Raw genomic sequence first — 12,886 nt, forward strand, 5'->3', positions numbered from 1 at the left:
TCTCTGCAGACCACCAAAATTTTCTCGCGGACCACCAGTGGTCCCCAGCCCACTGGTTGGCAACCACTGATATAGAGTGTATCACAATAATCTAAAATATAATAATGGCCAGAATTTCAATGCCCAAAAGCTGGCACGCCAAATGGAACTTCAGGTGGGACACAAACATTCCTCATCACTCTTGCTGCTTTCCTTTCCTTTCAAAAGAACCAAGATATTAAAAGACACACCCAAACATACCACACATATTTTAAAACAAGTTCAAATTATTTGAGGATTATTGGAGCTACTATGTCTCCCCAATGATATCTGCTCCTCATATCAGGTCTAGCAGAAGAGATTTATTGTAGGTTCTTTCTACTGGAGAATCATTGAAGGTATTTTTTGTTGCTGAAGCTGCACTATGGAACTTCATTCCCCCCAAGGTAAGGCTAGTCCTGACATTGGAGGCCTTCCAGAAGGTCATGAAGATTTTGCTTTGCCATCTGACCCGAGGATAGAAGAGTGATGTAGTACCCGTGAAATGGTTGTACTGTTCATCAATTACTGTATTACATGGGTTTAATTATTTTAATGTTTTGTATTGTTCGCATTCTGTGTTTTTTGATATTGTCTATTGTAATTTATTGTAGTCTGTTGTTAATTGTAAGTCATCTGCAGTCACAAATATGAGATGGGCAGTTGTATAAATTGAATGAATGAATAAACAAATAAATAAATGCTATCAGATTAAGAACATTTAATCATTCATTATTTTCTCAATCTCCATGACATCAGTTGAAAAAGAGCAAGGCCAAATGCAACATATGAGACGTACCCTAACATTCCAGATAATCCTTTCCATAACACTACATATACAATAGATGTTAAAAAACATTTATGAGACAAAACAGTTCCTTGTAAAATTTCACACCCCAGAGGTTAAATAACATTCCACAAGTATTACATCCTTGGGCTGCTCAAGGAAAGGAAAAAGTAAAATCATCTTAAAGTTGACTGTTGATGACTTACACCAATACATATCCATCTACTGTTGCCTCCTGGGTTACTTTTTGAACTTCTCAATCTAGTCTGCAACCCTGGAATTCTCCCACGAGCTGCTCAGAGCATCCAGTAGTGGGAGGTGCTTCAGTCTCTGCTTGTTTAGCCTGGGCTTAATTTGCGGAACGCTCCTCCTCCTCCATGGGACTCCTCCCCAACGTTCCCCAGGTTTGTCTTAGCCTTGTGAGAGATAGGCAGTGCTTTTCGTTAATCCTTGGCCGAAACAGGAGAATTCTCGTTAAGGTTTGCAGATAGTCAATTTCCTCTCCTTCTAACAATTGTTCTTTTACTTACCGACGCTGCCTTTGCCATCTGGCCATTGGGGATCGCATTATCAGGAAGCGCTCCTTGCGCTCCTAAACACAGGGAGGTTTCGATTTCATTTCACCCCCTAAACCGCTAGCCCTACCCTTGCCATTACGATCGCCGAGCCGTTTTAACATTTAAACGGTGTGGTTTTTTCTCTCGCGCTCTCTCCCAAGTCATATCGCAGTTTTTTCCCCCCAAGAACGCCGTTTGAGGTGGAGGTGTAATCGTCTGGTTATTTTCACCCCTCCCTGCTGGTTTAGCCCTAAGGCTAAACTTGTTGGAGCTTATCCCTTTTCTCAGCGGGAGATTGCTGTTGGCGTGTGTGCCACAAATAACATCCGGTTGCCATTTTTTTGCTGTAAAGGGACCGCGTGGCCGCGTTGAGTGCTAATTCAATAGACTGTGTGAGGTAATCCTTATTCCAGATTGAAGGGGTTTTTTACACAAAATACCCCGAGGAATCATTACAACCACGTTTCCAATCATTACAACCTCATTTCAAGGCCTTTATTAATTCATGTTGTTGGCTCAACCCTCACAGTTCTCCCTACCCAGTGGCACAACAGCGAGCACCTAGGCCAGCGTCCGCCTGTGCAGGGAAGCTGTTGAAGGCCTGTGAGTGATAATTTGGCCTGCTAGGCATTCTCAATTTGGCTGATCGGGACATCCAAATTTGATATATATTTGCATACCCATATGCTCTGATACTAAGATAATCATATTAATCATACCAATATAATAATACTAGCGATTTCATAACAATAATAAATTATTTGTTGAGATACGAGTCAATTTTGAAGCAGATATCCATATTTTTTAAAAAAAGTGGGGGGGGATTTGATTTCAGGGCACCCTGTCCATTCTTGGCCAGGAGCCTGGGCGTGCCAACCGCTTACACAATATAGCATTAAATAACGAGCATACTGTTCATTCCACAATCAAAATGGCAGGGGGTAGTGGTTCACACACCCCAACTTCAAGGGGCAAGTCCAAATCTCAACACAATCCTAAGCAAAAAAAGGGACTTCTAAGGCATTAGAAAAGGATGCCAACAGGCGCCACAAGGCACTGGAAAAACAAATAGATAAGTGCACACGGGAGGCACACAGGACCTCTCAAGCTTCCTCACCCCACAATCCAGAGCCGTCCTCCTCTTTCCTCCCTCCTACCCCCCTAGATCTCTCCCTCTCATCCAGGCGCAGCGTGGCTCCCCAGAGTCAACAGGCCCAGTCAGCTCAATCACCAATCATGTGAAGAATACCCAAAGCGACGTTCACACCAACGGCTGCTGGTCTTCGACAGGAACAATCTCTTCCAGACGATGTGCCAGAGCGAATGAAGACCTGGATGGAGATGGCTATCCGTCAGGGAATTGCAGTAGGCCTGCAACATGTGGTTCTGACCAGGGATCATCCTGCACCCGCTGAGTATGATTCGCAATCAGTTTGGTCATTGGCCAGGTCGGAGCAACACTATACCCAGGTACGGTTTCAAGGGGGTATGCTCCTACAGGAGCCGCAGGAGGAGGAGCAGGAGGAGGAGGCGGAAGAGGTGGAACACATTGAGCAGATGGACCAGAGTGAATCAGAATCAATGCCTGATACTGACCCGGCCATGTCGGAAGCAGACCCCTTAGAAAGGGGGATGTCTGAGGATGAGGGCCTTGTTCCCGACCAACCTGTATTTACAGGCTTGTTCCGGCCACAACTTTTCAAATCTCTATTGTTCAAGGCCAAAAACACTGCGCGACTGGACAAGTCAGCCCCTTCTACCATTCCAACTCCATCAGACGAGGGACCAGAGGATCTCATCTTCACCCAACCTGTAATTGAGGCAGACATGATTCCAGTCCCTCACATGTTTGCAGACCTGGTATAGAAGCAGTGGGCTTCTGCAGCAGTGTACCCGGCCCCCACTGGTTACGACAGGAAATTCTTTAATTTGGCCCCAGATTTCTTAAAATTGTTGAATACTCCTGAGGTAGACAAACCCATTGTGGGATTAGCGTCCTCGTCCTCCATTCCCAGTGAGGCGCTGGAGGCATTAAAGCCAGAGGACAAACGGGCCGAGCTAGCCCTACGCAGGGCCCATCAGTCTGATGCGTGGGCCATCAGAGCGGCCACGGCCGCTTCCTTCTTTACCCGTTTTTCCCTTAGATGGCTCCGGCTATTACGGGAGCATGTCCCCAATTCTAACACTAGAGCACACCAAGACATTGCAAAGCTTATAGCAGCCACCGAATTCTCAGCTGACGCAACCTTTCATGCAGTTAAGTTTTCAGTCAGAGCCATTACTTCACATGTCACAGTGCGACGCTTGCAATGGTTAAATAATTGGCAAGCGGATATTAAACATAATTGCAAGCTCGCTTCATCTCCTCTAGCGGGAGACAGACTGTTTGGCCCTTCCCTCAATCCACTACTCATCGAGACTCGAAACAAAAAGAAAATTTTACCCTCCCTTTTTTGGAAGTCAGATCCTAGAACCCCTCAGTCCTTTCAGAGGGGATCCTTTTGGCCCTTTTATCAGGGGCCATTCTCAACCAGATACCAGAGACCCACACCTTTCCGACCAGGGCAACAGCCAGAGAGATCAGACTTTAGGGATAGGAACTGGTGGCCAACCCAAGAAATCCTTCTGAGGAGGGGGAAATAGATTTTTCCGGCGTCCAAGATAACCCCATGGACCCGGCTCCCATTGGCAGCCGCCTTAAATTATTTGCGGACCAATGGGACTGTTCAACGTCTGATTCCTGGGTCAGAGACACGATCAGATTCGGCCTCGCGCTGGAGTTTCAATCCATTCCCCCAGACTTCTTTATGTCGTGCCCTCTTTCCAGAGATCCGGTTAAACGAAATCTTATGGAAACAGCTATTAAGCACCTACTGGACATACGAGCCATCCAACCAGTAGCTACTGACCAGCGAGGACGAGGTTTCTATTCACATCTTTTCGTTGTTCCCAAAAGTTCGGGGGGGTGGAGAGCAATCTTGGATTTGAAATGCCTTAATCAATTTTTAGTATATCGCAAATTTAAAATGCACACCCTACAATCTATCTTACTTGGTATCAGAAAAGGTGATGTCCTTACATCCATAGATCTGACGGAGGCGTACTTACATATTCCAATTCGGCCTTCCCACTATAAATTTTTATGATTCTGTTATAATAATCTCCATTTTGAATATGTGGCTCTTCCTTTTGGATGAGCCTCTGCCCCCAGGACCTTCACAAAGGTTCTCGCAGACCTCGCTGCTCATCTCCTGGGTGTCCCCATATGACTGCAGTGTTCCCTCAATGATATCTTAATTCTGTCATCTTCTGTTCATCAATCAGTCGTAGATACTCAGACCACATTACACTCCCTACAACTACCCGGGTTCTCAATCAACTGGGAAAAGAGTCATTTAACACCTTCAACTCAATTAATCCATCTGGGGGCAGTCATAGATACAGTGGAAGGCAAAGTTTTCTTGTCACCAGATAGACAAAACAGCATTCATCAATTAGTTAAGGAGATCAGGGTTCATAGGAGGGTGTCCCTAGCTGATCTATCAAAATTGCTAGGCAAGATGATCTCATGTATATCTATTATTCCTTGGGCCCAGCTCCACACTAGATCCCTCCAGTGGTTCCTGCTCCCGTACCAGCGATCCAGTCGAAGCAACTCCAAATACAAGGTCAAAGTTCCATCACAGGTCCTCATATCTCTCCTCTGGTAGACCAGACCAGCCATAAACAAAGGTTGCCTATTCAAAGAGCCCCACAGACTTACCATCACCACCGATGCCAACCTGATTGGATGGGGAACTCACTTTCAATCGCTCACAGCCCAAGGCCGCTGGTCCTCCATAGAACAATCGTGCAGCATAAACTGGCTGGAGCTTTGAGCAGTACACCTGGCTCTCCGCAGCTTCCTTCTACAGGTATGCAACCAACACATATTAATATTGACCGACAACGTAACTGTGAAAGCTCACATAAACAAACAGGGGGGAACTCAGTCGAAACACCTCATAAGAGAAGCGGAGTGTTTGTGTCGTTGGGCAGAGAGCAACCTGATTTCCATCAGAGCAGAACACATTTCAGGACTGTCGAATACACAGGCAGATTGGCTAAGCAGGGCCACAATAGATCCATCGGAGTGGCACCTCCATCCGACCCTCTTTCAAGAGGCGGTCAGGACATTTGGGCAGCCAGTGGTAGACATGTTCGCTTGCCCCCTCAACACTCAGCTCCTGAGATTTATTTCCAGATACCCCTCGCAAGAAGTGGAGAATTTCAATGTGCTCCGTTGCCGTTGGTCCCTGGGGCTTCTGTACGCATTCCCACCATTTCCACTGATCCCCAAGGTCATCCAGAAACTGCTCGACGAGAGGGCGGAGCTGCTTCTGGTAGCTCCCTACTGGCCCATACGGTCGTGGTTTGCAGACCTCCGCAGTCTATCTGTATCACCACCATGGAGAATTCCGCCAGACAGGGTCTTGTTAACCCAAGGACCCCTTCGACATCCGGACCCTCAATGGTTGCACCTGACTATCTGGAGGTTGAGCGGAGTCGTCTGAAGAGCGAAAAGTTTTCCAACAGAGTTACTGCCACCATCCAAGCTGCCAGACGCCCCTCAACAACTCGCATCTACAATGCCACGTGGTCCAGTTTCTGCAAATGGCGTACCAAGTCTCAAATTGATCCCATTTCTCCATCTGTGGCTCAAATCCTAGAGTTCTTACAAGAGGGGCTTGACAGGGGATTATCACCTAATACGTTGAAAAGACAAGTGGTGCCCTTGGCATCAGTCGTCACTTATGAAGGTCTCCTATCTCTTTCCCATCATCCACGCATACAGTGTTTCCTTCGGGGAGCCACAAACTTACGCCCGCCAACGGTTCACCGTTATCCCACTTGGGACCTTAACAACGTCCTTCTTGCACTCACTAAGTGTCCTTTCGAGCCTTTGCAATCGTCAAGTCTCCAATTTCTGACGTATAAAGTAGTTTTTCTTGTAGCGATCACTTCCGCTCGTCGTATTTCGGAACTGGCAGCCTTGTCGATCAGACAAGATCTTTGCATCTTCCATTCTGACAGGTTCATCCTTCGTCCCGATCCTACGTTCATACCCAAAGTTAATTCAGCCTTTCACAGGGCACAAGAACTGATACTTCCTAATTTTTGTCCCAGGCCATCCCAAGGGCTGGAACGACAGTGGCATCGGCTGGATGTGAGGCGAGTGTTGCAAATATATATTCACCGCACAGCCTCTTTCAGAAAAACTGAAGCTTTATTTGTGTCTTTTCAGCCCAACAATCAGGGATGCAAGGTCTCATCCTCCACAATAGGCCGTTGGCTACGGGCCACAATAGCAAAAACGTATCAGACGCAATCACTATAGGTGCCCAGGGACATAACAGCTCATTCAACAAGGAGCACCGCAACATCGGCAGCATGGGCCACGCAGGCACCAATCACTGACATCTGTCGTGCCGCAACCTGGGCCTCTTCATCGCCTTTCATTATGCATTATAAAATAGATGTGTTTGCATCAGCCGAGGCCTCCTTTGGCAGAAGGGTTCTGCAATGGGTCCACAGGGACCAGGAGGGGATCCCAAGACAGACGGAGTCCCTTCCGTAGGACAGACTAAGCTTTGGTATGTCCCACTACTGGATGCTCTGAGCAGCTCATGGTACTTACCTGACACGCCCATTCTCCTTGAGCTGCGAAGATCAGCCAGCCCCACCCTCTTCCATCTGGTGGGATCCTGTTTCGGCCAACGAATTTTTACCGTATTAAGGGCAAGGGTGTTTGTTTCTCTCGTCTTCGCCAAAACTGGGGAACGCTGGGGAGGAGTCCCGTGGAGGAGGAGGAGCATTCCGCAAATTAAGCCCAGCCTAAACAAGCAGAGACTGAAGCACCTCCCACTACTGGATGCTCTTCGCAGCTCAAGGAGAACGGGCGTGTCAGATAAGTACCAACATCCTTTCTCAATTTACTCCCTTATCCAAGTACTAAATGTGTTCAGTTTTCTAGCTCTGCCAAGCTCACATTTTAGTTGCCACCTGCTACTATAGTATCCCAAACGATAAGTACGTTCAGCAAAGCCAACTGGAATACAATTTCCCTATTACATTCCAACATAGAACCACTATTAGGGCAACAAGGCAGTTTCCATTCTTAATTTGGGCATGGATCCAAATAAAGTTATGCAGATTTCATAATTCTTTAAAGAATTATGCTTATTATAAGCCTATTTACATTTTGAGTGAATGTAAGAGGTCTGGATCAACTTTTAATAATTACAAAAACACAAACATTGGAAAGAGAGGTATTTTCCATTCCAACCTGTCTTTTGTCAACAGCCACAGATATGCTGTCTACATAGAGGGCTGAGGACCTTCGGAGGTGGAGCCCTGACTTTGGAACACTTTTCCTCATGAAACTTGGCTGGCCCAGATATTAGGCTGATTCGTCCTTTATTTTATTGTTTATTTGTTTATCCAGGAAACCAAAGCAACATAATTATACCTTCTCCTCCAATTTTTCTAATGACAGCTCTCAGAGGAAGACAACTGGCCAAAGTCATCTTGTGCAGTGGTCGCCAATTTTGGTGGGCCGCAGAGAAATCTCACCCCCAGAGCACCCCCACAAAGCAATTAATCCAGGCTGTGCAGAAACACAAGGCTGCGCCACCCACATGGCCCGCAGGAACCTTCCCCGCCCACTCACTCCTTACCCGGTAAACTTGCCTGCTAAATTGCTACTTTTCCTTTTTCCAACCATCATCTGTTCTGTTGTGCCAGGAGATTTAGATCAGCTAGGAAGCAGGAAATGGTTGGATTTCTTGCTTTCTAGCTAGTCTTTAGATCTTCGGCTCTGCTTTTAAGCACAGCCAAACCTCCCTTAGGACTGAAGGTTCTATTATTCAGTGCAGACTGACGGCAAGCAAATTTGAGAGAGTGAGCTAGCCGATGGCAGATAGATAGATCACTGAATGATTCTGTGAGCAACTCAATCTGCCTTCTTTGCCTGATTTTGGGTAAAAGTTGCTCTATTTTTATTTAAAAAATCAATATTTATATACATATTTATAATATTTACATACAAGACATGCCCAGCCAGTCACATGATCACCAAGCCACACCCACAAATTAGGCCATGCCCACAGAACCGGTTAGTGGTCCCTGGGATCTAAAATTATGAGTTTGGTGGTCCCTGAGATCCAAAAGGTTGGCGACCCCTGATCTAGTGGTTTCCATGGCTGACAGTAGACTGTATCTATTTCTCCCAGGTGCTAGTCCAGTATCTCACTCTTCGTATCACATCAGCTTTCTGGCAGCAACTCCAGTGAGATCAATCCTATTTGTCAAGATTTCTGCCTCTCTGATTTATACTGATGGCGTTTAATATACTGGGATGAACAATAATGTATAAAAGCAAATATATATAAAGTTAGGTTGATGACACCCTTCCAATAAATCCTGCTTCTGCCAGCTCCCCTGTTTCTTTCCTGGCGCTGTCTGAATCATAGCCTCAGCAGCCGTACTTACAAGTAGTCTCCTAGGCAAACTTAGTGGGATAAAGTGATGGCAACCCTGTCAACCACAAGGCACATAGTGTAAGAGGCGGTGACTCACAGCAGCACTGAATGCTACAAGTTCAAGGCCCTACAGGTTTGTGGGCTGGAGTTTAATCTAAAGGACCCTGAACTGAATCCCATTTCCATCATATCTCCTTATCTAGGCTATATCCAGATTCCTGTACTAACAGTTTGTTTCCCCAGCATCACCTATGGACAGCAGCAATTTAAAAAAAAAAATACTTCCTTTAGCTTAAACCCCACAATCTGAAGTTCTTACAGCAATTCCCTGCAATAGGTGCTTATTTCTTTGATTTCCATCCTAGATTTCCCATCTGCACGTGTATTTGAGGTTAATTGCTCTAACTGCAACAGTGTTCCTCCCATCATGTTCCCTCTTAGCAAATCCTTTCAGCTACAATGCAACCTGACACGAACACATTCTCACAACCACTTTACCAAGTCTGCAGTCCCACAAGCAGTAACTGAGGTTGTTTTATGTTCCTCAAGGCAGTGGTCCTCAACCACCGGGCCCCAGACCGGTACCGGTCCGTGGATCATTTTGTACCGGGCCGTCTACTTTGCTTGGGCGCCGCCATCTTGTTTCGACGGCACTTGAGAAAGTGCTTCCGGGTGAGCTTGTCGGTTGTCAGTTGGATGGAAAGCGGCGTTTGGGTGCTGAAGGAATCCTCGCGCCTTAGTTTCGTCGAAGGGGGGGGCGGCTTCGAACGAAGAGCCGTCCCGATGGCGGTGGAGTCTCACGTTACTCAGGAGGAGATTAAGAAAGAGCCCGAAAAGCCCATCGACCGTGAGAAGGTACAAAGGAGGAGTTGAAAGTGGCGAGGAGAAGCGGGGGACGGCTGGCTGGGCGGTCGCTCAGCTCGCCTTGCCTTGATCATGCATGCTGATGCTGGTACCGGTCCGTGGATTATTTTGTGATGCTGGTACCGGTCCGTGGTACAAAAAAGGTTGGGGGCCACTGCCTCAAGGGACAAATGTCTAATTGATTCTCACAATCTGCATCCACTGCTTTCAATTTACTGGTGTCATCAGAGATCAAAGCAGGACAACTAGGTCAATACATAAATCCAGGCTTTACCCAAGATTTCCTTCATGTTTTTACTGCATGTTGGATTCCATAATTGTCTGTACTTTGCCCCTATGCCAGCAATCACAGAGTTGAAACAAACTGCTAACTTCAAACACCCCTTTCACCCAACACATACTACTCTGCTGTATGGTGCACTCATTTCTTTGCCAAGAAAGCACATATCAGTGCCAATTCCTACATTAGGATAAGCCTAATTATCCTCTTTCACTAGCCTATAGTTCTCAAGTCAGTCTGACTGAAACAGGCTTATCTTCATAAATCTAATCTTTGCAAACTCATACTCTGATGACTGAGATCTTCCTTCACTTTCCTGGCCTGCGTGATTGACAATGGAACTTGTATGGATCACCCTGAAAGCTCAACAGGCAGGTCTTCTCGCTCAACATGCTTGCCCTAAGCATGCTTAGAGGATGTTTGTTTCATCACACTTTTCCTTGTCTCTGAAGCATCAAACATGGATATAAAAAATCCAAGTGCATCATCAACAAGTGTGAATTCTCTTCTTCCTCCTATTCTGCACCACCTGCTCTATAATTCTCATCTATTTAATGGACATAGAAATTAATTACAGCAGAAAATTCCATCCCTAATATTTGGATTAAACAGGTGCCAAACATTCAGCACTTTAGTCAGAGCAATATGCAGATGGTGCACGTGGTACCTGTGCTATACAGTTTTGCACAGACAAGTAGGTAAATAAATTCTGCAACAATTCTCAATGACAAATTGGGCTCACACAAGATATTCAAACATGCTTAATTAAATCCAATTTGTGTATTTACGGAACATTCTAATCTCAAACAAATGAAGCATATTAATGTGATAACGTAACCTGCTAAGACAATTGTGGGATTTCCACACTTACGCTGAGCCACAGAATATTTTATCCTGCTTAGCATGTTGTGTGAACCATAATTAAGCTGAAGGAGACATGTGGGCCATCTAGCCTTAGGAGAGAGGACCAGCAGCCATTCCAGCCTCCACCTGAAATTTCCTTACCTTGTGAGCGTCGACTGTCTCTCGGTCCACAGAAGGACTGCTGGTGTCAACTGGCCCATTAGATGGCATTGTGGGGAAACTGGGGCAGAGGCAGCTGCTACAAATTTTTGCTTCTGGGGTTTAACTTACAGAAGATTCCAAACTTTACCCCAAACTGAACAGGGATAATGGAAAAGCAGCCAAGGCAATAATCCAATGCCCCCCTCTGTTGATGGTTCTGCTCTGGTTTTCCTGCCACCTGCAACAGGAAAAGAGAAAGACGAAGGTGAGGCCCAGGCACACAATGCATGCACAGAAAGTCACTTTTGAGGGCCTCTCCCCACTTGCAGGCAATCATTAACAAGCCACAGCCTTGACTCAGCCAAGCTGGGCCCCCGGTTCTTCAGCCCATGCAGTCTCAGCTCAGCAACAGAAGGTACACCCTCCTCTTTCAACTTCCCCCAGTCCAGAAACCTTGCCCCTCCTCTTGTAACCCCAACCATGCTTCCCTTTCCCTGCACAGCTGCACCTGTTGCTACAGGCGATGTTACAAATCCAGAACAAGCCTTCTCGTTGCAGCCTCCTCTGGAGAGAACTCTTACAACCTCTTTTGAGGAACGAAGCGGAGTGCCAACATGGTGGGGAAGAAAGGGAAGAGAATAAAACGGGTGGAACTGCGCTCCAACAGAACTTTCATCTTGTGTGCCAGGCGCAAGCAGTGGATCTTTCAGCAAGTCCCTCTCCCCAGATCCCCGGCAAACAAACACACAAAGAGTCAGTGCACAAGATAAGCTAGCTTACCACAGCACACATAAGAGGCCCTCAGTTTATGTCTTGTGGTAACTTTGCTTTTTGCCAAACAAACTAGGCAATAGTCTAGCACCAAAGAGGCAACAATTTTGGCACATGCCTAAGATTGCATCCCACATAGCCACCGGGCACCCTCTGCTGCAAGTGGTCCACTTTTATTGGAATCTGCCTGAGTTTAGATCCCTCCTGCCTCCTAAGAAAGTCCCCTTGATTTGATTGCCTCTGTGTAAATGGAGATTCTGCTTTTTGCCATATCTAAGACTCATCCTCCCAGAAAACATGCATCCACAACCCTTTCTCTAACGCTTCTGCAGCAAAATTATACCAACACCCAGTAACACAGAGATTAGAACATTCACACATATTGCTTGATGACAATGAAATATCTCATGTTTTCCAACCTGCACTCATTGTTACTCAATACACTTCGATGCTATAAACTATCAAGGAAATTCCTCCTCTCTGAAATGCCATTGTGTGCAAACAGAACTGTAAGATTCAACATTTAATCAAAGGAAATGTTGAAGCTACACAGGTGGTCCTTGACCTCTGCAATATTTACCTTTGCCTTCCCAGACTGCTCTTTAGCACATTTTCACAATTTGTCTACTTGACAGTACTATGAACATGGGCATCTGTGGTCCATGGTTAGCAGCCAGCTGCCTCCCAGCTAAAGCTGATGATGGGAAGGGAGGAAAGGAGGGCGCCTTATTACAAGAAAGAGAAGACAACATTAGCCAAGGTTTTCCCAGCCAAAGGATTTGTCTCTTCCTTCTAGGAGTCTATTTTAGTGGCATCTGAAACATGCTTTCTCTAAAACACACACACACACACTAATACGCCCATCTATGTGCACACACACTTTTCCAGGGTCCATTGCATATTTTGCCTCTTCCTCCATGTGCCTATTTCGTGCAAAAGAGCAGCATGGTTCCCTCCCAACAGTTTCTTGTTACTATCAACTTTTTATTAATTTTCATCAAAATGTAAGTTATAAAGTAAACTAAAAAGTAATGGAAAACTAGGGGAAGGAGAGAAAAAAAGGGGGAAATGTGGGGTGGGAATA

The 12,886-nt window shown here is 45.9% G+C and overlaps 1 protein-coding gene across 1 annotated transcript in view; it reads right to left on the reverse strand.

Moving 5' to 3' along the window:
* The window catches only part of DNMT3A (DNA methyltransferase 3 alpha), a 131,608-nt gene that overhangs the window by 103,357 nt on the left and 15,365 nt on the right, over positions 1 to 12,886 (reverse strand). Inside the window, exon 2 of the mRNA XM_026671559.2 lies at positions 11,032 to 11,269. Coding sequence (XP_026527344.1) covers positions 11,032 to 11,100 — 69 coding nt within the window. The 5' untranslated portion in view covers positions 11,101 to 11,269. The remainder of the gene's footprint in view (positions 1 to 11,031; positions 11,270 to 12,886) is intronic.

Source organism: Notechis scutatus, chromosome 1 (genome assembly GCF_049901735.1).
Source record: "Notechis scutatus isolate UNSWTSFEM ecotype Mainland chromosome 1, rNotScu1.2, whole genome shotgun sequence".
Taxonomy (NCBI): domain Eukaryota; kingdom Metazoa; phylum Chordata; class Lepidosauria; order Squamata; family Elapidae; genus Notechis; species Notechis scutatus.